Source organism: Fundulus heteroclitus, unplaced genomic scaffold (genome assembly GCF_011125445.2).
Source record: "Fundulus heteroclitus isolate FHET01 unplaced genomic scaffold, MU-UCD_Fhet_4.1 scaffold_75, whole genome shotgun sequence".
Lineage (NCBI taxonomy): Eukaryota > Metazoa > Chordata > Actinopteri > Cyprinodontiformes > Fundulidae > Fundulus > Fundulus heteroclitus.
Window position 1 is genome coordinate 838,584 of NW_023397197.1, and position 24,900 is coordinate 863,483.

At 40.9% G+C, this 24,900-nt stretch overlaps 1 protein-coding gene, 1 long non-coding RNA gene and 1 pseudogene across 2 annotated transcripts in view; 2 read left to right on the plus strand and 1 right to left on the minus strand.

Moving 5' to 3' along the window:
* The window catches only part of LOC118561872 (protein NLRC3-like), a 21,592-nt gene extending 20,770 nt beyond the window's left edge, over positions 1-822 (plus strand). Inside the window, 2 exon segments of the mRNA XM_036134133.1 lie at positions 98-144; positions 293-822. Coding sequence (XP_035990026.1) covers positions 98-144; positions 293-822 — 577 coding nt within the window.
* Positions 1-24,900, plus strand: part of LOC118561874 — a 951,216-nt pseudogene that overhangs the window by 710,639 nt on the left and 215,677 nt on the right.
* Positions 6,390-7,626, minus strand: LOC118561892. The gene is made up of 3 exons (XR_004930343.1): positions 7,345-7,626; positions 6,837-6,930; positions 6,390-6,520 (listed from the first exon to the last, which is right to left on the minus strand). It is a non-coding gene; the product is annotated as an uncharacterized LOC118561892 (long non-coding RNA).

Below are 24,900 nucleotides of genomic sequence, written 5' to 3' on the forward strand. Positions count from 1 at the left end.
CCTTTCTCAGTGGAGGACAATGTGTGTCTGAGAGACATGTAATGTCCATGTTTGCTGCTGAAAGAGACTGATGGTCTGACCCCCCTCCTCCTTTCAGGGTGGAGCCTGCTGGAGTCCGATGGTTGACACCAGGTCTGAGGAAGTGTAAGTGTGTTTTTCATTTGATTCATGACAACAAAGCAGCTCACATTCAACCATCTTCAAACTGTCCATCACTCATTCAGGAGTCATCATCAAAGTGTCAATAAATGATCAATAACTGCAGCTGGATTGTCTTTGTTCTCTCCATCAGATTCCTGTCAACTCACAATCGACACAAACACAGTGAACAGAAAAATCAAACAGTCTGAAGACAACAGGAAGGTGACATATGTGGAGGAGTTTCAGTCATATCCTGATCATCCAGACAGATTTGATCACTGGCCTCAGCTGCTGTGTAGAACTGATCTGACTGGTCGCTGTTACTGGGAGGTCGAATGGAGAGGAGAAGTTGATATATCAGTGAGTTACAGAAGAATCAGGAGGAGAGGAGACAGTACAAACTGTTTGTTTGGATATAATGATCAGTCCTGGAGTCTGAGATGCTCTGATCATGGTTACTCTGTCTATCATAATAACATTAAAACATCTATCTCCTCCTCCTCCGTCTCCAACAGAGTAGCAGTGTATGTGGACTGTCCTGCTGGTATTCTGTCCTTCTACAGAGTCTCCTCTGACTCACTGATCCACCTCCATACCTTCAACACCACATTCACTGAACCTCTGCTTCCTGGCTTTGGGTTCTGGTGGTCCAGTTCTGGTTCCTCAGTGTTTCTGTGCTGATTGAGTCTAAAGAGTCTCCTCCTGTCAGAGAAAGCCTCTCCCTGTTGAACAGATAGTTCAGTCTGTTCATGTCTGTCTCTTTCACTCAGAAAGACGTTTTCACATTCATGGATTCAATCTGTTTCTTTGTGAAACTCTTCTAAATGATTCCTTGGAAACTTCTTCCTCTTCCAGTCCTTTAAAGATGGAAGCTGGGATTATTCCAGGATCCACATGTTGTTTTTCTGCCTGTTTCCAGTCGAAGCTTCACTCTGAATATCAGCATGTTGACTTTCTCTCTTGGTTTTTTACTTTCATTCATCAGTCAGACTTCATTGAAATGTTGGCCAGTTTTTCTCAATCTCTGGAGATTATCTGTTTCTGTCGGCTCCTATTTTTCTAAACACTTTTTACATTCACATGTTAAATCTTCCTTTTGTATATTTGCTGCAGTTCTACTTCATGTGTTTTAATGAGCAATAAACAGATTTTCTTCTTCTGTGTTTGAATCATTTGCTGCTCATTCTCTTCTGTTCCTCTGATCAATTTTCAATATTTCAATAAAACTCTGATGCTTGTTTCAATAAAACAGATTTTTTTCTATCAACACTGACTTTTAAAAAGTCCTAATTTACAGTAAAACATTTCCATCTTCTTTCTGACATGTTTTTAAATGACAGATTTTGTTCTTTAGTTGAATAAATCAGTAGCAGAAAGTCAAAGCAATGATGAAATGATATTTCTGCTCCATCTTTCCAAACCTTGAAAACACGTTGAGAATGAAAGAAGAGCCGACGCTGACAGTCTGGGACTAAAATCAGCTTCTTTACTTCCAAACTGCTGACTTGGACAGACTGAAGACCAGTTTTTAGATTTATCTTTTATTTGAATTTGACAGTCTGACATAAATCCAGTGACTTGTGAAAAGCAGACATGGGGTCAGCCACTCATTAAACTTGTTCCATATCCATTTATTTTATTGCTAAAAACAATTATAATACAGTTTTATTACATCTTAATATAAATAGAACTGTATTCAGAGGTTACTTTGACCCTAACCAGTTGGTTCTGGGTGGGTTAAATCCTGCATGTCGGGGCTATAAAGAACTTTACTACAGGCAGCAGCTATCAGCCATCAGATCAAACGTCATTTATTGAATTAATTTTAGTTATTTAATTTAGCTGATGGTCAGTCAGGGAACAGGTCTGGACCCTCAGCAGATCCACCAGAGGAGGAAAGAAGAACTGATGATGAACTAACAGGTCTAATAAAACTGGCCTGGTTGACTGAGGTCTGGGTTCTGCTGGTTCTCCTGCAGCTTGCTGAGGTTGTCGGTTCAGGGCTCTTACCGGGTGGGGGGGCACGTCCATGGGGCAGGAGATTTCAGGTCTGTAGAGTTTCTTTCTGCCCCTCTTGGCCCTCAGGCTGAGGGAGGAAGAGGCGGCTGCTGAGTCTGGGTCCAGACGGCCGCTGACCAGGCTCATCATCTTCTTGGCTGCAGGAACACGGGTCGCCCAGTGTGAAGCAAACAGAACCAGAGGCAATAATCACTGATGACAGCTGGTTCTGCCTCATAACCACACAGAGAATTAACTTCTTAATCTGGACGGCATTAAATTAGCCTCTGGTAATAAAGTAAAACCCGTTTCTGACTCTGGTGAGCTTCAGCCCACCGGTCCTGGTTCTGGGTTCTTGTCGCACGTTTCTGACCTTTGGAGCCCAGCAGAGTCGGGGAGCTCTGCAGGAAGTCTCCGATCTTCTGCAGCGTGCCGTCCTTCCTGCTGCTCTGGGAGTCAAACCGACAACCTGAGGAAGAGTTCTGACCACAGAAGTACAACAGATCAGCTCTTTGTCTCCAGGTGACCAGTTCAGCTGTTTGGTTCTGACCGGTACCTCTGCTTTCTTTGGAGTGAGCTTGGTTCTGGTGTTCCTTCGGTTCTCAGTCCTCACTTCCTCCTGCTGACACAGAAACGGACCATGAGCAAGGCATCATGATTCACAGTGGCATGTGGGCTCAGAGTCCTGATTTACAGTGACGTCAGGCAGAGGAGCTGAAAACAGACGAGCTGAACCTGTGACCCAGTCGCTGGTGGAGAAGCTGCCATTACGGCCAACCCAGGATTGTTATGGAAATATATGATATGTTACTGTATGAATCAGATTTTTGATGAAGACAATAAGGGTTACATTTTAATCCCTAAACTGTGCCTTGGAGTTTACAGAAGGTGGGGTATTTGTTGACCCACTCTAAAACAATGAATTTATTCAAGCTCCTTTGGATGCCAGGCATGAAGAAGCAGGAAAGCTCTTAGTGAGGGACCTTTGTGATGGTTTACGGTTTGAAAGTTTTCTTATGATTCTTAATGTTATCTTGGTTAAACTCCTAAAACCAGACCAGGGGTCCGTTCTTCGTACGTTGCTAACTCAGTTAGCTGGATTTATTTATTTAAACAATTCTTTATAAAGAAAAGACAGCAAGTCATCTTTTGTCTGCAATAAGAGATAGTTATATAAAGTCAGCAATACTACTGTCAAATGGTGTATTAGAACTAACTCTGAAGGTCCTTTTGAATCAACTTGATCTCTAGTGCAATTTTACTCTTTTTCAAGTTGTGGAGTTCAATTTCTCTACTTAATTTGTGTTTTTTCGGGTCAAAATATATTTTTTGTTGTTGAAGATGCCGTTTATATAGGGAACGGATGGCACCCTGTGTCATTTTGTGAAAGAAAAAGGGTGAAACATGCCTCATGCAACAAAAGTAAAAAGAACCTGTTTTTTTTCCATCCTTTTTCTTGGTGGCTGTTATAAACAGACAAACATATCATTTAACAGTGGCTTTTGAAAAAAGAGAAAGAAGTTGCTTTTTAAAATACAGTATAATAATTAAAGGCTACCATTTTGTAGAATATTCTTGTGCTTCACTTTTTCCCCATGTTCTAGTGGGTCCCATGGAGGCTCTGACATAAAAGAACAAAGTAAATATGAAATTATTTAAATGCTAATTCATACTGTAGAAAGTGATAGAAACATCTTACATGAACACTACTTACGCTTTAATTTGTCTGCTACTTTTTGCCAGCCCTCTCTCCTGGCTTTAGCAGACTTTGAGGTGTTCCCTGTCGTTTTAATTAATGACTCAAATTCGGCATAACCTTCCATTAAAAGCTCGTGTTCTGCTTGGGAGAAAAACTGTGGGCGTTCTTTGGCATGCTGAACAGCCTATAGCAGCGTTGCTGATCAATGTTTCTACTATCGATACATTTCCCCTTTTAAACAAATGCATGAACACGCAGTTGTCTCAGATAACTCAATCCAGCCATACTAATCATAAACAACAGGTGTGTTCGAAGAACCCAATTAGCCGGATCATGATTAGCCGGATGAAATCATCTTGGATGTGTCATTTGATCTCGGATGTTTGAAGCAACGTACGAAGAATGGACCTCTGGGCTCTAAACTTAATGTTAGTTCCTGAGTTGTCAGGGCAGAACAGATTTCCTTTGTTGGTGGAAGATGGACGCCTGGAGACTCTGTGGGGTCCCCCCCCCTCCCCTGACACTTCGTAGGGGGTTGGTCAATCTACTGAAGATGTGGTCAGGGTGAGTTCTGCAGATTAGGTCTTACAACCATGGAGTAGGATGTCGGGTAATATACTAAATGTGCCTCTATGGTAACGTAAAATTTTTTCACCCTTTGGAAGTTCAAATTGTAATAAATACATGTATATAATAAATGTTTTCTCTCTGATCGTTTTTTCCAAATGTCCAAACCGGGTGAGTCGGGCCATCAATGAATGAGACATGAAGAAGTAACAGGCCGAGCTGGACAGGATTTAACTCAGGTCAGATGTGAGACTGAGCCGTTCATCCTGGTGGTTTAAACTCAGGTCAAAGCCTGAGCAGCAATTCAAACCTGAACAAATGTCCACTGAAGGCATCGTTAGTGAGCGACTGGCTCTTCGCTCTGGTCAGGTTTGTTTCTCCACGTTTACAGCAGCCAACTGTTGTTATTCCCACAGGGAACATCTACGCTCTAACATCTGCAGCCACAGAAAATCTACTTTAATATATTTGCAGATTATGCACAGGTGAAGTTTTCCAGCTAAAGTTACAGTTGGAATTATCCAATTATTCCCATGTTAAAGGCCATCATACTTTCTACCTAAATTATAACCGCTGAAAGAAAGTGAGGGTGTAACTGAAGATTAACAATCTCCCCCAAAGACTCCAACAACACTCTTAATCCTCTTTTTTAACCGTTTATGGTTCTGGTCAACATGCAGCGTTTCCCCTTCCATTATCCAGGGGGTCTGTGTATCTTTTGGTCAACCTTGCCTTCTGATGCAATAAATCCATTCATAGTGATGATCCATTTAGTTATAAAGTCAATTTAGGAGAGAAATCAGAAACGTTTCCTCCAGACGTCAGAACCCGTCAGGACGGCGTAGGAAGCCTGGACCGGCGCCGGTACCGGCAGACCGGCTGAACCCAGTCGGTTCAACAGCCTGGGCCTTAATGGACAGAACCGGATGGTTTCTCTTCTGCTGGAGGCGTTAAACTGACGACTGATGGTGATCAGGAGATGGAAACACCAAACATGGCAGATGATGATGGAGACTGATGGTGAAATGGTTCTGAAGGGTTCTGGATGGGAACGTGATTCTAACTAGAGAAAAGGAGAGTCACCGGTGTCACCACAGAAGAGGGTGAGGCCCTAGCCACTTCCGGGTCGGATGAAGCAAAGAGAGCAGGCGACTCCATAGATGGCCTGCTCCCTATTGCTTCATCCATTAGTGCGTACCACTTCCAAGAAGCAGCGGTGGCCTCACCCCCTTCTGTACTAACCCCGGTACGAGGGTTTTTAAGTGCCTGTGAATGAACGACAAAAAAAAAGCTGCACTATTTCACTATCAAATGTTAAACACTAACAATGTATTTACATTTCTTACTTACAAATATACACTACCGTTCAAATGTTTAAAGTCTCTCAATCACCCTAGGTAAAATTCCCAAACAATCCTAAAGGAGTTTTCCAAAAAGATATGTATGGAACAACCTTGTACCAGGGTTCCTACAGCACAAGGCAAGTTAAATTGAAGACTTTTTAAGACTTTTTAATGCCACTTGAAATAAAAAGTTAAGACCAACTTCACGATAAACAAGATAAACCTGGATGCGACAACTTTACCCAAATGTTTATTTTAACATAAACCATTACTTTCTGGCTCAGTAGACATGTTAAATTACAGATATATTTTTAACAACTACTGAACTGAATTCACAAACTTTGTTTTGTTCCCTACTAAAATAAACTATAAATCAGTGCCAACTCTTTTTCACAGCTATGGTCCGGCCGCAACAGTTTTTATTGGTTCCACTATCGGGACGGAACCAATAATGGTTACATTGAGCCGTTCGGTAAATTTAAAAAATATATAATTGTATCAATTATTTGACTGTTTGGTAAGGATTACAAAAATAAAATCCTATTTATGACCTGGTAACAATTTTAAGACCTAAGAAAGACTGATTTAAGACATTTTAATGCCAATTAAGGCCTTAGTTTTATATTACATAATTCAATGCCTTTTAAGACTTTTTAAGGATCCGCAGGAACCCTGTGTACTAACCTTGTATTTCTGCACCAAATTCTCCCATCGCTTCCTGATGGCTTTAGCATCCAGCATCCCCTCCAACCCCTTTTTCTTAATGAATTCCCTGGTAAAAACACAACAGCAGATCATATCAATGCATTAAATAATACAGAGGCCCACTACCAGAACATTTAACATGACACGAGTACTGGGTTCGCCCACCTAATGTTATGTTACTCATTAAATATTTCTTATGTTTTGTTTGCAACAACAATATCACAACATTTATTTTGAGTAGATTATTTATCCTGGGGTTGGGCCAGAGATGCAGACTGCTTTACATGTGTTTACTACAGCACTGTCAATAACGAGCATATGTGATCATGTTAGTTTGAAGTGAAGAACGTAGCGTAATACAACTGTTAATGCAATGTACTTACTCGAATCCAGTAAGGGTCACATTCCTCCTGCCAGTAAATAAATCTGCGTTAGCAGCACGCCAGGGGATTAGCTCCCTGGTATCTTCGTCGGTCCCTAAAACGGATCAAAATACCTCGATGAGACAAATGGAACTCACCTTGCCCGACAATAGTATACGTGATATCCAGCATTACAACGGCACAACACTGTATTCACCAGCCCATAATCTAAAATAGTCACAAAGCCAGTTTCATAACTTACTAGCGTTCACACAGATAACATGCTCGTCCCAATGGATGGCTTATTACTGCTGTTACTTAAAATTAACACGATAGAGTTCACATGTCTAACGTGCTAGTCTCAATGGCTGGCTTAACGTGCTAGGTAGCTATAGGTAGCTAGGTAGCATTAACATGTAACTTACGCTAATTAACTCGCCAAATGATTATATCAGCTTCTATCAGTGAGGGACATGTAAGTGATGCATTAGACGAGAGTACAATGCCTCGTATTACCACCATTACTTACATTTATATGATTGCGGTGTCGCATCTCCGGCTGTCTCGGCTGAAATGTCCGCCATTATTTTCAAAATGGAAAAATCTTCCCGACGTCCTTAGCCCCTCCCTTTCCGCTTTGTAGTCAAGATGGCGTCCGTTTAGTGCGAGTAGGGTCCATCGTTACGCATTGCATTTTGTGACCGTTTTTAGGGGGTCATCCGGGTACTTTCAGTGCACTGACTTTTTGTGTTATCCACACTACCTACTTAAAACTAAGTGTTCGAAGTGTAGAAGTAGGCGGAATGAGACACACCCTGTATTTAGTATTGTCAGGATTTCTCAACATGCTAAATCTACGTCAGAAACCTCACCATGTTTACGTTTTACTTTTCCAGACATCAGCAAAGAGAAGATGAACCTTGAAGTGGAGAGTAGTACCGACAGGCTGGAGCTTCAGAACCAGAAAAGCCCAACAGAACCGCGCAGTAAGTCGAGTAAAGGCCTAAAAGCTTAAAGCCACAGGAATGTAGCAGTGGAGTAAAAGCTGACCTGTTTTCACTCTAAGCCAGAGTTTCTGGACTTTTCTGGCAGACACACGCTGGACATCTGAGGATGGCTGCAGCTAACATCTCCCTAAAATAGAAATGCAAACATGCGTTTCTATTCTATCCCAGTGTCTCCTGGACCCAGATCCCAACAGAACCAGGGATCTGTTCAGAACCGGCCCTCCAGGCTCTGAGGCTGGAAGGAGGGGCGCAGCGCTGACGCAGTGTGAGTCGAGCTAACAGCAGCTAGCGTGTTAGCTATGTAGACCGTTGATGTCGCTCTCTAACATCGATACATTTAAACCAAACGATGCTCAGCCAGACGGCCCACTGGGTGGAGTCTGCCTCGTCTGATGTGCCGTCCTTGATGAACTCATTTCCATGAACAGAGTAAGTAGACCTTGGATTACATTTGGTGCAGAAAGTTTACTTTTAGCAGCTCATTTTGCCCCAAACACATGAAGAGTGTTAAATCTATTGGCTGGTTTGCTGCTAAAGGCCAAAGAGAATAAAGAAAAACCTGATTGAAGAGAATCTCCATCAGGAAAAGGAAGCGTTGAAGGATAAATAAATAAATAAAGCTGTGACAGACTGGAGCCTAGAAGACTAGAAAGCAGCTTCCTGTGAGCCGTCCTGAACATTTAGACGAGCCTGAAGGAGATCCAGCAACGGCTCACCTGTCAGAAACCACAGGTACAGTTCACCTGGTGGACACCTGGACAGCCATGACAGCTTAACCTCAGAGGTCTCCATGTCAGCAGGTCTCTCCCCAGGATAAATAAAGGTTTAATAAAAAACACTAAATAACTGACAGGCAGCTAATGTGGTCCAGTTATTCGTCCAATTATCAGCTGCATGTCGGCATCTGGAAGGAAAAGCAACTGGTGCTGCTCAGAGAGACGCTCAGACGGATCCGTTTGGTCTCTTAAGAAATAATTTAATTCTTAAGAACATTTTAATTTAAAATTAATTCTTAATTTAACAGCAGCTCCTTTTTATTCCGAAATACAAAACTACAGAATTACAGGAGTTTGGCATCAGTCTGTGCAAACTAACCTGGTTTCTTGTTAGAATAATTTTTATTATTTATTTATTATTTATATATAAGTATGTATATATGTATACATATATGTAAATATATGTTTTTGTGTATTGTTATTTATATATTTATAAATGTTATATATATATATATATATATATATATATATATATATATATATATATATATATATATATATATATATATATTTATTTAAATAAATAAAATGCTAAATATTTCAGCACACGACTTTTTCGGTACTTGATAGTTTTAGAACATAACATAAAAGTATTTGGCATTTAACATTTTAAAAGTTTTAAGACCCCCTGAACATGAGAAAATCCTCGTTATTCGATGCTGTAGCGCACATATTCCCTAGTTACTGGAGGAAAATAGGGAGTACCAATATGGCGGCTGGTGGCTTCACAGCGACTCGTTCTAACAGCAGCTATTAGCACTCCACTGTATAATAGAGATCAGTGATCAAAACCGACTCATACAAAAAAAAACTGCATAGAGCAGCAGCTTTTACATTAATCTTTCTCTTTTTATACATTTACCCAAATCAACTGTACAGTATTTATCCTGTTTTTAATCTTAAATCAATGAATGTGAACCATTCAAATTGACAAAGTATCACATAGAGCAGTTATTCCCAAACTATTGTTCGCGTACCCCTAGGGGGTACGCGAACGCGACGTCATGACAGGGGGTACGGGAAAAGATTTTGGAAAAAAAATAAAAATGCAGGAAAAAAAAAATAAAAAATCAAATGCCGTACAATGGGTCTTTTGCACGTGACGTCACGCCCTGTGCATTGTGGGTAATTAGCGCCATATTGGGGGGTTACCGAGCGAGAAATTCGAGCTGCTATTCAAACGTCCCGAGGAGATTTACCCTTTCTTTTGTGAATAAAATGGCTCGTTCTTGTTGTGTTAAAGCCTGTGGGAGTACTACTTCAGGTAAAAAAGGACGTTCTGGCATGAAATTTTTCAGGTTTCCTGCCTGGAGAAAAGATTGTGGCTTACAAATGGGTTTTTTGCACGTGACGTCACGCCCTGTGCATTGGGGGTAATTAGCGCCTCCTAGTGTCGAAGTCACGTGTCTGCAAAAGACCCATAGTGGCATCATACATGAAACAGCAACCTTAAATTCAATGAATAGCACAAGCTCGAGGAGGGCTCGGGCTTGACACTGATAAAGTTGGTTAGAGGCGAGCTGTGACGTCCCCGGAGAAGGACAGGAGGAGCCGCAGGGTTTCTGCTGGCGCAGAGGGAGAGGAGTGCCGTCATCAGCGGGCGGTGGAGGGGGTGTGGTTCCTCCGCTGATCGCAGCTGGCAGGGTCCAGCCGCTGTTGAGAGGCTCCGTCATCGTAGCCGCGGAGGTCATTATGCGGCCGGGAGGTGAAGAGGAGCCGAGCGCCTCAGCGCACGGAGGAGCTGCGCGCAGCGGAGTGTGCGGCTGGCGTGGGCCAGAATCTGTAGGACGTCTCCTTAAGAAGTTTCGTATGAACTGTCAGGGGGAAACTTTCTTCCACCGGGAAAAGTTGCTACACATAGCATTGAACTCAAAACACCAATGTTCCCACGTTTTCACTCGCACATTAATAAGTTATAGCCGGTAAAAAAATCTAAACTGTGGCGCTCCGGTCGAAGAGGTCACGTGATTCGAATTTTGCTGCTCAGCCAATCAGATCGCTGTATTGTCAGCTGTGCGCGTTCACCAGTTCATCATGGCTGCGCTCGTAAGATGTTTGTATGCATTTGTTTCCAGACGAAGAAAGCCCAATAATAGCATTTTCTGGCGCCAGCTGGCAGAGATCTTGATGGCAAGAAAAAAGAAAAAGCCCAGACCATCCGTCCATCCGTCCACGTGAACCATTCAAATTGACAAAGTATCACATAAAGCTATAAAATTTATTTTTAAACAGCCCACACACACAAAATGGTGTATATGAATTATTTTAAATCACATTTCAATCATGTTTGTTAATCATTCGTTGAATTACTGTCTCTCAATAACTCAAAAGCACACTGTTGCTTGTTTTAGCTCATAAAACCAGCTTGCTTAACTATATAGCATTAGTTGGCATATAGTAATAGTACAAATCACATGCAGCAATAGCTCAATTAACACAGATAATTTACACAAAACACAATTTTTTACATCCTCAATTCAGACATATACCTTCATCTGTCTCCAGCTGGTTTTAAACATCGTCTCCAAGCATAACAATATAACAAAGATACTTTCTCCATGAAATCAGTGAGCAATCAGCCAGAATCAGCAGTAGTTAGCATGCTATGCTAAGCGCTAATCATCATTACTCACCGCAGTTTTCACTCGACAAAACACAACAACACGGTGATGTCCCGCAACCAGAAACCCTCCTGGCAGGTGCAGATAATCTCCTAGGATCAATAACTCAAGATATAATACAGTTTTAATCAGTATTTACTTAGTAACTAGTTATATTGACGCCTCCTGTTCTAACTCTCTCTAAACTGCAGTAACGGCATCAGCGCAAAGAGAAAAAAGACAAAAGAAGAAGCGCGTAGAGCTTGTAGTTGTGAATACGCTCCCTGCTGGCAGAAATATGGAACTACAACAGAAACAAACTACTGAATATTACAAATAATACAAAATAAATATTCTACCTTTTTTTAGATCACAAGGGAAGTGAGGAAAGCTTTTCCAAATATTCCAGCCATCAGCTTTTCTCCATCAAAAAGAACCTGGAAAAGGAAAGAGTTGCTCTGGGTGAACAAATACTGACGGCATCAGGTAGGACCAGGCAGGGATTTTAGGGCTAAATATTGCCATGTAGAGCTAATATATAGAATATGCAACTAGAGTATATTGCAAAGTGGTAAACCTTGTTTCAGTGTCTAAGCTCTGTTTAGGGAGATGCTACAAAATCTGCTGGCCACACCCACATTAAGACATTTATGTCATGTGGAATATGAAACGCATGGAAGTGATAAAAGCCGACTATTTGATGACATTTATAGTTACATAGAGACAAAGAAAAAGAAACTTCATGTCCTGTTGAATCCCCAAAGAATGTTTTTTAGCCTGTGGAACAAGCAGTGATCAGGTAATGCTCCACAATAACCACACTAAAATGTTTTCACTTCAATTAGATTTTATTTCTATAGCGCCAGTTCACAACACGTCATCTCAAGGCTCTTTACAAAGTCACATTCAATCAGATGCTAAAAAGTAGCTCTCAGTGTTTCCAGTCCAGAGTGCATGTAGGAGGGAAACATTTGGTACTAAAACGCCTCTCACTGCATGGCAGAAATTGTGGCATTAAGCACATCTGTGGTCAGAAGCTTTGGGCATTACGCCATCCAGTTGAGTCCCAACAGAAACAGTTTATAAAATATGAAATAACCTGGCAACTTCTCCCCTTCATGATACGCCTTCACTCAAGGCTTTGGATGCAAGCATAGAGACATATGCAGCAGCTTCTTCTTATTATTTGATTATTATTCTGCTTCCCCACAAACATGAGTGTCAGCCGCATCTTGGCTGAAGGAAGAATGATGAGGGCGGACTGCAACAAGTTTGGAGTTAACACGGTGAAATCTAGCCAGAGTTGAACTAAACTGGAGCATTAGAAGACAAAAGGGCAGCTAGAGAGAGCAACGGCAACGACATAAAGCAACTGGAATCATTCTAGAGCTCCGTATACGCATGAGGTGTTCACTGTCAACATCTGGTTGAAATCACTAAGGTAGTTGAAAAGATGGCCCAGACAAAAAAGAATTTAAAAGGTGCACCAAGAGGTAAAAAGCTATTTATTCAAGGATTCACAGCACACCTTCATAAATATGAAACCATTTACTATTTACATAAACTGCATTTATTTCACATTTCAAACACACATCACTGTCACATTTAACACTTCCAGAGAATGTCAAGAATCTTCTTCAAAATGAGCAGAGCTTAAAATGTTGGTCTATATGTAGTAATAAAGATTCTCTGCATGTGTAACAAAGGCAGGTTTTTAGGTTGGCCCTGAAGTGTTAAGCTTTACTGTAAATGTCCCAGCAATAGGTTGGATGATGTGGGCAGAGAAAAACAGCGTAGCTGCATCCCTGTTGCCTTGCTGGCCACATCTAGCTTCAGCAGATCATTTGGTTTTCACAAACTCTGTCACACTTCATTGGGATTGTCTGCAAACTGCATTGCTTCATTATAAATATGATCTGGATGTTGACAGATAACAATGATCCTGTAGTTTAACACATAGCAGCAACAGAAAAGGGTGGAAGCTTGTTTTCTATGAAGATGTGGTAGTGTGACCTCTGAACATGGAGCTGATCTTAGTGGATGGAACACATGGAACCATAAAGGTGATGTTACCTATTTTCTGCCATTGTAGACTTTGATTCATGGAACAACTGCTCCTTGTGTTCTATGGTAAAAGCAGCCAGAGCCTCCAGTTACAAACTGGCTTAGTAAATGTATTGTTTGGTGCTGATTTTCTGCCGTTTAGTAACTGAATCCTCAGCATGTGGAGCATTTCATGGTGTCATAATGGACGTGTGATCATGCTATATTCAGCTAATCCTCAGCAGGATCTGCAGCATGAAAACAGTAGACGGCTTTCAGATTGTCTGCAGGTAACTAAATGCCAGCTTAGTCAGCTACTAAGTCAGATGAAGGCCTGATTGCTCACTCGCATTAGCATTTGTAATTATTTAGTCATTTGTATACCTGTACCTCAGTAACAATGCTTATTCAGAACGTTGTGAATCTGTGAACTGACTTAGTTTTAGAGCATAAAGTAAAAATACAGATCTAACAGTCATTGAGGGAAAGCAGATCATCAAGGCTTTTAAAATGAAAAAATAATAATATTACCTTTAATTGGATGTTATTGGATGTACTGTTTTAGTGGAATATGTGAAATGAAGCGATTTGTGTTCACATGTTTAATGTGCCATTGTTATAGATATATCAGTATTTAGAATACACTGTAAAAAAGATAATGATGATAATGATGATGTGGTGAGGGAAAATCCCCAGGGATTACTTCAGGAGAGTTTCCTATGAACATATTACTGAGATAACTTCATCAAAGAAGCAGCTGTGACTTTTAAAAGTCATTTCTCTGTGTTCCAAAGGTAGTAAAGTGATTGGCTGTAGAAGTCAGTGTTTGGATGAAGAACATTTACCTCCACAGAAATCTAGAAAACAATACATGTGAAATTCTTTGAGTTCATTTCATTAAGCTTCCCAGTAGCTGAGCTGATGTGGCGGCCATCTTACCTGGGGCTGACTCATTTATTGATTTGATAAAAACTCATTTTCTGGAACATAGCTTGACCCGTTCTGTAGTTGTTCAATAACCAAATGTGACGATGAAAAGATAGTATGAAGCCAGCAAAAGCCACCTCCTTGTCCCCTAATGTGTATATTGTGTAAGTTGTTGTGCAGATCCAGGGACTCGTGTGGCAGATGGTTCCATGAGCCGTGCCTAGGCTGACAAGAAGATGTCCTGAAAGCTCTGAGGGAATCCAGCTGGAACCGTCTATTGTGTTGTTGGAACCAAAGTTCTGTGGCAGCAAACTATGGAAATGTTCTTCATCATTTCAACATTTTATACTAACCTGTTTCTAGTTCAGCTTTTTCTGCACCTTGTTTTATTTTCTGTGTAATTAGTATGTACATAGTGTGGCAATGTAAACCTCAGCAGTTTTGATCAATAGAATTGTAAAGTCACATGTTGATGAGCTTTAAATGTGAAATTCCACATCATATCTTAATGAAATGTGTTGAGTAACATCTGGAGGTGTTCTCCTGTCAAGCTGAATCCAAATTGTCCACTGATCACGTACTAAAGGTTTACTAGCAACATTGACAGCAAGCTAACATGTGAACTGTGGAGCTGGAATGTTCCAGATGCTGGAAAAGTGCAGAAATCAACGTTCCAGAGCCGTTGTTCAGGAACCAGAAGCTGCTCTCAGATCAGTTTTAGTCCAGATGTTTGTGTTGCACTAAAAGCTGAAAAGATGAAAGCCATGAGTTGCTTTTAAAAGCAGAAGCTTCATGTTTCTACTGTGCTGTGTGTGATGTGTTGCCAACAATCAATGAGCTTCATGGAAGGAAAGAACGTCTGAGTCGCTGCTTTGATTTTCTTTTGCAGCTTTTCTCTGACTTCTAACTTCAGCTTTAAGCAACAGTTCTGGTTGCTGCTGAAGCTCAGAAATCTGATCCACACTTGGAGCTTTTTACTAAAAGCCATTTTCCATCAATACACACAGAACTGTTAGAGGCTTTTTCTTTGTGCTTAGAAATCAAATGGAGTTGATTCAGATCAAGTCCTGCTGGGTGCGCTCCATTGAGCCCACCTGAACACCACTGGATGGGAGGAGTGAAGATTTCAGAGCTTTCCCTCTAAAGAAGCACAGCTCTTCACAGCTCTGAGAGACATTTTCTTCACAAATCCCAGTCAGTGGCATCTGCAGACCTGATCACATCCAAACATCCCATTTTTCAGGACTCAATCATTTCATCTGTGCAATTGTTCCAGCTGCTGTGGGGAGAATCCAGCTGTGAACATCTGGAGCTTTAATGTGCCGCTTCTCTCCTCCCAAACATCCAGCCTCCACCTGTGGAGAACAGCTGGAAAACAGCTGCAGGTGGAAAGAAGGAGTTTGGACCAAGTTGCCTCCTCTCTGCTCTTTTCTCTGACTCTGACTTTAAATTCACTTTGATGGTTTGAAATGAAATCAGGGTTTCAACCTGGATCTTCAGAACATCCTCAGCTGATGCTGATTTTAACCAGAGACTGTCGACACTCTGCTCAGCAGCACTAAAATAAGGAGAAATAATTCTCTAGGAGCTCTAGTAATAATCTGCATTAGAACAACGGCTCATTTTAGCAGCAGCAGTGTGCTGATATTAAGGACTACAGTTTACTTTGTTACTTTGATGGATTTATATCATTATTTGGTGTTAGTTTGTATTTTTAGTGGATTCTTGGTTTTTATCTTGTTTTTCTGTTTCTGTTCTGATGCCATAATTCCACCAAAGCATCAACTAATTGTTGTTTAGTGTTAAAGGGCTAAAAATGGTTAAAGTGCAGATTGTCATGTGATCAGCAGCTCCTTGCAGCTACTGAGCCTCTGACCTGCTGTGGAAGCAGAAAGGATGGACTTAGTTTTTCACTCACTGCTTCAGGGTTCTGCTTCTGGTTCTGTTCACTAAATAATGACCCAATGGAATCTGTGCTGCTGTTGTATTTCCCTCATTTTAAGAGCTGCTGAGGAACAGATGATCTTTTATTCATGTCCTGATAAATGAAAGCTTAGAACTGACTGTGGTTCTGCTCACTTTTTACCATCACTGACATGTTTGGATCATTTAAAAACGCAGCAAATGGGTTTAATAATCAGACATCATGCAGTTTATCTTTTCACCACCAGGTTATTTAATTTCTGATTGACTGATGGAAAATATAGAAAGAAAAGTAAATTGTTGTTTAGATTTTAATGCTTACAGTCACTGTGGGGTGGAAATGAGAGGTGGTGGTAAAAATAAATTATTTTAGGAACTTTAATGATGGAAGTGGTACCAGAGTTAAGATCAGAAATGGATCTGAAATAGCTGTAGACCTAAATCTGATATCTGAAAACTTTAGCAATTAGATAGATTTAAGAGAATCAACCATACAAAGTGATCAATATCCAATAATAAGTGAAACGAGTTAAGAGATAGGACGATGTAATAACAAAGGTGTAGAAAGATCAATATTTCAATGTGCTGATTGAGAAAAATACAAAATAATTATCATAAAGAAATGCAAAATATTAATCTTGACTTGGATCTTGATTGATTATTTAAATCTTTATATCTGTGAAGCCATTTTAGGTGCAGCACGACAATCCATCCAAAGCAAAAAAAGTAAATGTAAGAAAAAAATATTACTAGTGGACAAATGATTGTGACGTTGTAATAAAATATTGAAATAAAGCTTTTAGATTGTTAAAGAAAAATCAGAACTCTCAGAATTTATTGAATATGAAAGGTTACAAGCTCTTGTTAAACGAATTGGTGCCATAAAAAGGTTTATTGGGGACATTTTTGTAACTCAGTTGGCAGAGACACCAAAATTTCAAATATCTATAGAATGTCACTTTTTATGTCAACACGTTTTGTTAGTCTCTCCTTTTGAGCTTTTGACTTTCTGACAGCAGATGACTGTCACTGTCACAAAAAGTGAAAGTATTAAAAACTTAGCATCCAGTTCCAACTTCACTGTTTTCAGTCTACATCGTGTGTTCTTGAAGCCATAGACTGGTCTCAAATAGTATTTATTATCTATTCCTGTTTTAATTTTGTTTTGTTTTTTTCTGGGTTGTTAAATGTTAAAGTTTGGACCAAATAATCCATGTTTACAAATCATCAGAACTGAAGAATGTTCTCTTCTCCAAGTAAAGATCAAATCATCTCCATTATGATCAGTCAGCTTAGTAAATCATCTAAACTGGTTTTATTTGAATAACAGAATCTGCGAAGAAGGTAATTTACCTAAAGCTTGGAAAGCAGCGATCATTTACCAATCCTGAAAGCAGGCAAAGAGAGATCTGATACAGGAAGTTATAGATCCACAGCTTTAACTTATCATGTATGTGAATTGATGGAGAGAATGATAAATGAATGAATGACAAAAGATGATTTCAAAGCAGATTTAGAAAAGATAGAAATACTATGAACCCCGCTCTGCTTGGAACAGGAAATCAAAAAATCACCATTAGGAAAAATTTTCAGCAGAACTTCTCTCCTTTCTCATGAAAACTTTATGAAAACATGGATATTGTTGTGTTGGAAATCGCCCTTTACGTGGCCTCAAAAATCCCTGTGGATTGTGTTTGGCACATGTGAGGTATGCTCTACAAAAACCTTTTGAGTAGGAATTAAATCCATCGGCTGTAAAATGTTTATTTGTCTGTCCAACCATCCCCCCTCTGGAGACATGGGTCACCCCATGGCTCAAGATAGCCGCCCATTTACAAAGATTTTTAGGAAGGATAGGTTTGTTCTCAGGTCACATATAAATGTCATTTGTTAATTTAGCTCCATGTTTTAACCACAAATTCTTTTCCATGTCCGGAGCTTGCTGTTGCATATTTTTTAAAATGGTGTGGTCCAGAACAGTATTGTATCATGGTTGTAACATAAGGGTGTGAATGGGGCCAAAAGCAGCTTGTTTTGCAGTTTTGTCAGCAAGGGCATTTCCCAATTACCTGACTCCGCCAGATAGATTTGCTCCGCATATCCATCTGGAAACCTTCCGTTGAAGTAATTTTGGGAAGGGGCGAAAATACTGGTTAGCTGATTGGCCTATGTTGGTGATAGACGGGCCAAATAAACCAATCAGATTCGTCGTCACTCTGTTACGAGCGACGACGAAAACACAACCACAAGCCAAGCTACTCTTGCTGCTGCAGGTAAAGGCTTGTTAGCTCAGCAAAGAAATACTCTGTAATTCCGATAAAACTTGCTCGATAGCCACGCTAACGCTAGTTTCATCGGCTGAAGCCGCCATGTTCTTTAGACTGAACTGTCGCGCTTCTCGTTGCGTCACACCTCAACCCGCCTCAAAGCCAACGCTGATTGGACGTTCGTTTGGTGAACGGCTCCAAATTTTCTTTAACGGAGAGTAGCCAGACTGATCTGCGAGTGAAGCCTTGAAAGCTCCCGAGATCAGGATGGTCTCACGAGGCTAATTTCCCAAGGACACAATGTCTTTGCCCGCTTTGTGTGCAGCACATTTGCAAATGGCCAATGTGCGTGGATATTTTACTGAAATCAATAATTTTTGCAGTAATACAGCATGTGTCACTGGTTTGCCAGTAGAGGTCACCATACCACGATTTTTCCAATATTGAGCGAAAGAGTGCACTGTTGAAAATGAGTACTGGCTGTCTGTGTAAATAGTTACATCTTTCCCTTTCATAAGTTTACAAGCTTCTGTTAATGCAACTAATTCTGCAGCTTGAGCTGAGTACGCTGAAGATAAAGCCCCTGATTTCAAAACCTTGTTAGAGGTAACAACTGCATAACCTGTTTGAGTTTTCCCATATTAATTTTTTCGAGATGACCCATCGACAAATAATGTTTCACCCTGAGGTAGTGGTAAATCTTAAAGTTCAGGTCTGCTCTTAGCTGTTTGTTCTGCTAATTCTTGACAGTCATGTTTAGAGCCTTCATCTGGAAGTGGAAGTAAGGTGGCAGGATTTAAAGTGGTACACCTTTCAATAGTCAGATGACGCTGAGAGAGCAGGGTTGCCATACAGGAAAGGTGTCTAGCTGGAGAAAGAAAATTCATGTTTGTCTGGAGCAGCAGGGCTGAAACTGCATGTGGAACTCTCAAAATCAGAGGATGATATAAAACTATTGTAGCACTACTTTCAACAGCCATAGAGGCTGCAATAACAGCTCGCACACAATGGGGGAGTGCACAAGCCACACTGTCTAGTTTTGAGGAGAAATAAGCAATGGGTTTCATTTTGTCTCCATGCTGTTGTACCAAGACTGAGGTCATAAAATGCCCTTTGCAGTCCACCATTTGAATACAAGGTTTGTTGTAGTCTGGCAGGGCTAAGGCTGTGCTGGAAACCAGACTTTGTTTGAGAGCACAGAATTTTCTGCTTCTGGGGTCCAGGTTAAAGGTGAGGTCATTTTTAGTTCCTGATCATAAATAAGTCTCTGAAGAGGGGAGGTTATCTCAGCATAATTTGGCACCCAGGTCCTACAATAATTAGTGAGACCCAAAAATGACATCATTTGTTTCTTAGTTTGGGGTTTAGGTGCTTGTAAAATTGCTATTTTTCTGTCCTCTAGGATGGTTCTTCCTCCTGCGCTAAGGTTGTGACCTAAATACTTAACCTGTGGTTTATAGAGCTGCAACTTGTTTTTGCTAACTTTATGGCCCTCACTGGCTAAGTGTTTAAGCAGTGCTAAGGTGTCTAATTTGCACGTTTTTTCATCTGGGGAGGCCAAAAGGACATCATCAACATAGAGAAGTATTTGGCTCCCACCTGGTGGATGAAACGTAAACATGCTGGCACTCATTACTTGGGAATAAATCGTGGGACTTTCACAGTAACCTTGGGGTAATCTGGCATAAGTGTACCTCTGCTCTTCAAATTGTAGCCCTTTTCTACCGCAATGAAGTAGGTAAGAGCCCCTGAGTTCATTAAACCCATTAACTTATAAATAATAACACTTCCGTGTTTAAACCTTTGTTTAAGTTTCACTTTAGAATAATAATGCTCCAGTACTTTCCTATTCTCGTCACTCAATAATATAGCTTTGACCAAAAATAATATACTCCAAATACTATTCTACAATAAATCAAGCACACACCTGTATGAAATGTTGAACATATATTGAACACAATAATAAGTTCACAACAAAAAAAAACTAGATGTTTCAATCTTTTGGTTTCAAAACCTATTTTCAATGTGGGCCCACACTTAAATGTTCTCCTAAGCCGGCAATAATTAACTAAGATATAGTCCCAAAAAAAATAAACCCGTTGCAGGCCTGATGTGATGATGAAGCGTGGATTTTGGTACCTTACTCCAGAGAAACCCCGAACCTTCTTGAAATTTAACTCGACCTTAGTCCAGTTGGCAAGATGTCTTCAGCTCCTTCACAGGATTCAGGAAACGGCAAGAAAAATCCAGCGTAGACACAGTCCTCCAGCACAGGATTCAGGAAACAGCCAGAAAAATCCAACATAGACACAGTCCTCCAGCACAGGATTCAGGAAACAGCCAGAAAAATCCAACATAGACACAGTCCTCCAGCACAGGATTCAGGCTCAGTGCAAGCTCATCTCTTTGCACTAGACTCAATTCTGTAACGCTCCCACAACGGAAACCTTAGCTAAGTCTTCTGTTAACTGAGTTAGCTCACAGTACTCAATGTCCATTCACTGTGCTAATGAATGCTAAATGCTAATGCGTTAGCGAGCATTGCATATTACTTTCACCTACTGTACAGGGAATTCCGGTTTGGAATGATCACAGCAGCTACAAACAAAAGTGCAGAGTCGATATCAATACACAGACTGTCGAGTTGAAAACCTGAATATCTACAAAGCACTTATTTCTCATCAACTCCGCCACGTTTTCCAGCGCAGTTTTCTTTCCTTTTTTCTTCCCTGACCCTCCGCCAACCATGGACCAATCAAGTTGCTTTTTTCTACGCCACTTCCTCTTACAAACATAAGCCCTTCAAAATAAAATATGGTGAAGATTACTTTCCTATAAACGATTTTAAATACATTTCTTTTTTGCTAACACGTATTTATAACAATTTTAACATATTTAAGCAAACATGCTTAACACATTCTAAATTATTATTCCTTCCATGAACTTAACTCAATACAAAATACTCTTATTTTGGACTGGGTTACACCTTCCCCCCTCTAAATGTCTGGTGTCCCCAACAGACTTTATGAACATTTGGATAACTCAACAATGGGAAGGGCAGTTTTAACCACTTTTAGCTCTGTATTTTTATGACAACACCCCTATGAACGATAGTGAGGGGTTGATCACTAGCTTTGCCAGGTTCATCATAAGTAAGTCTCACTACTGGTTTAATGGTGCGTTTTGGTCTTGAATGTGCATGACTCATTCTGCTGTTAGAACTACTTGGACATGGCCGGTCATCTTCACTAGAGACAGGTTCAGGTTCTGACTCCAATTCCGACTCTGACTCGTGAACAGTAGGCTCTTGTGGTGCACGTCTATTGTTGTGTTCCTGGAGTATTCCCTCCAGATAAGTCCGGTATGGTCGGTGTGGTAACTCCCACTCAAAGTCAGATGACTCCGTTGATTCTTCAGGTGCCACCTGTACTGAATGATTGTTGTTGTGTCTCTTATATTTAGTTCGTCTTTGTGCTCTTGTTGGTAAGTTTGGGTGAACTTCTGGAAGATTATCCACCATGGGCATACGCACATAGTCTCCTATGGACAAGAGGTTGTCTCTGTGCATAGTTTTGAACTTCCCTTTTCCATTCTGTGGTTTCACTTTATACACAGGCAGATTTGGCATCTTCTCCACAACAACATAGGGAATATCACACCAGCGGTTCTCAAGCTTATGTTTCCCTTTTAATCCAAGATTTTTCATCAAAACTCTGTCACCAGGTTCCAAATGATGAAACCCAAGTCTTCTGTCATATGCTTTTTTGTTACGCAGATGCAGTTTGTTGGCTGCTTCAGTTGCCATCTCATAAGCTCTTTGCAGGTTATCTTTTAACTTTGCAACATAAGAGGAATGCCGACGGCCTTCCTCTTCATCCAGAGGTGTCCCAAAGCACACATCCACTGGGAGCTTTGCTTCTCGCCCAAACATGAGAAAATATGGAGAAAATCCAGTTGCATCACATTTGGTGCTGTTATAAGCGTGCACCAAGTGAACAACATACTGGCTCCATTGTCTTTTCTTTTCTTGATTCAACGTTCCCAGCATGGATAGCAAAGTCCTATTAAATCTCTCTGGCTGCGGATCACCTTGTGGGTGATATGGGGTTGTCCGAGATTTTTTAATGCCCAATAACGTCAACAGTTCTTTGATTAGTCGAGACTCAAAGTCCCTCCCTTGATCGGAGTGAATACGTGTGGGAAGTCCATAATGCACAAAGTATTTCTCCACTAAAATCTTAGCAACCGTGAGAGCCTTTTGATTTTTAGCAGGAAAAGCTTGAGCATATCTGGTGAAATGATCTGTGACGACTAACACATTGCTGATGCCTTTGGAATCTGGTTCCATGGAAAGGAAATCGATACAAACCAGATCCAATGGCCCGGTACTAACCATTTGGTTCAAGGGTGCTACTTTTGAACATGGAGTTTTCCTTAAAATGCACTCTCCACAGTTTTTAATGTACTGCTCAACATCAGAGGACATCTTAGGCCAGAAGAATCTACTTCGGATCATATCAGTAGTTCGTTCAACTCCTAGATGACCTAAATCATCATGAAGAGATTTCAGCACAGTTGCTCTCAACCGGGCAGGCAGGACCAGTTGGTGAGTGTTGTGTGATGATTGAGTTTTGCTCACTCGATGCAACAGTCCATTTTTCATGTTTAACTTTCTAATCTCTCTCTTCATAGCCACCATCTCTGGATTAGCTTTGATGTCATCCGGCCATTTTCCATCGCTCAGTGCTTGGATGGTTGGTCCTATGAGAGAGTCTACACTTTGAGCTGTAATAAGTTCTTGTCTTGACATTTGTTCCAGTGAGTTGAGTTGCAAACGCGTAGGGTAAGCATATACATCAGGGATACACTCAGGAGAGATTCCAAGCTGTTCTGCATAATTAGGAGAATCTGCAGGAGAACCATTGGTGCCAACTTTCTGACATATTGACTTTACTCCCGCTTGTGATATACTTTGCCACCCAGAATCTTCCCCTCCAGTTTCCCTCCGTGACAATAAATCCGCATCAATGTTGTTTTTTCCCCGTCTGTATATTATGTCAAAATCATAGACTGATAAGTCTGACAGCCAACGATGCCCAGTAGCATTAAGCTTTGCTGAGGTGAGGACATAAGTTAGGGGATTGTTGTCCGTTCGTACAGTGAAGCGTGCTCCATAGAGATAATCGTGGAATTTCTCCACGACCGCCCACTTGAGAGACAAAAACTCCAATTGATGAATGGCATAATTCCTTTCTGATGAGCTTAGTTTGCGGCTGGCAAAGGCCACTGGTCGCAGTCCCTCTGGATACTCTTGATAAAGGACAGCGCCTAGTCCGTTCAGACTGGCGTCTACATGCAAGACGTAAGCTTTGCTGGGGTCAGTGAAAGCCAGGACTGGGGCATTGGTAAGGCAGTGTTTCACTTCCTCAAATGCATCAGTGCATGATTGATCCCACCTCTCTCGGAATGGCTCCCGCTCATCCAGATAAACTTTAGCTCCATCCTTTTTGGGTTTTCTCCCACGCTGCGTGGGTCCATATCCTTTAGTTAGGTCAGTCAATGGGCGAACTATGGAGGAATAATTCTGGATAAACCTCCGGTAGTACCCACAAAATCCTAAGAATGACCGCAAGGTCTTCAGATTAGTAGGCATTGGCCATGTGGTAACAGCTTCAATTTTTGTTGGATCAGCTGAGACACCTTCTGCAGACACTATGTGACCTACATATTTCACTCTTGTCTGACAGAACTGACATTTATCCAGAGAAATCTTGAGCCCTACTTCTTGAAGTCTGTCAAGAACCTTTAGGAGTCTCTCCTCATGTTCTTCCAGAGTCTTTCCAAAGATAATAAGGTCATCAAGGTACACAAGTACTTGGAGGAGGTTCATGTCACCTACTGCTTTTTCCATCAAGCGTTGGAAAGTTGCAGGAGCTCCTGTGATGCCCTGTGGCATCCTCTCAAACTGATAAAATCCTAGAGGGCAAATAAAAGCTGTTTTTTCTTTGTCCTCCTCCTTCATAGCTATCTGATAATAGCCACTCCTCAAGTCTAAAACTGAAAACCACTGACTACCGGAGAGGCAATCAAGAGCTTCATCTATACGGGGCGTGGTGTATTGATCGGGCACAGTTCGACTGTTAAGTGTCCGATAATCAACACACATCCTTACATCTCCATTCTTTTTCCTCACAATTACAATGGGAGATGCATATGGACTTTTGGACTCTTTAATGATGCCTACAGCTAGTAGTTTCTGTATATGACAACGTACATCATTAATATCTGCAGGAGCGATGCGTCTGGAGCGCTCTCGAAATGGGCGAGGATCTGACAGTCTAATTGTATGCTCCACCTCTTTAGCGAGTCCCACATCCAGCTCATCCAGAGAGAAGACAGATGCTCATTCAGATAGTTTCTGACAAAGTCTTTGCTTCCACTGTTCTGGAACGGGTGAGTCTCCAAAATTTATCAGACCTGCATCGAATCCTGAATTTACAGTGTTTTGTTTGGAAACTGTTGTGACAACATCAGCAACACAC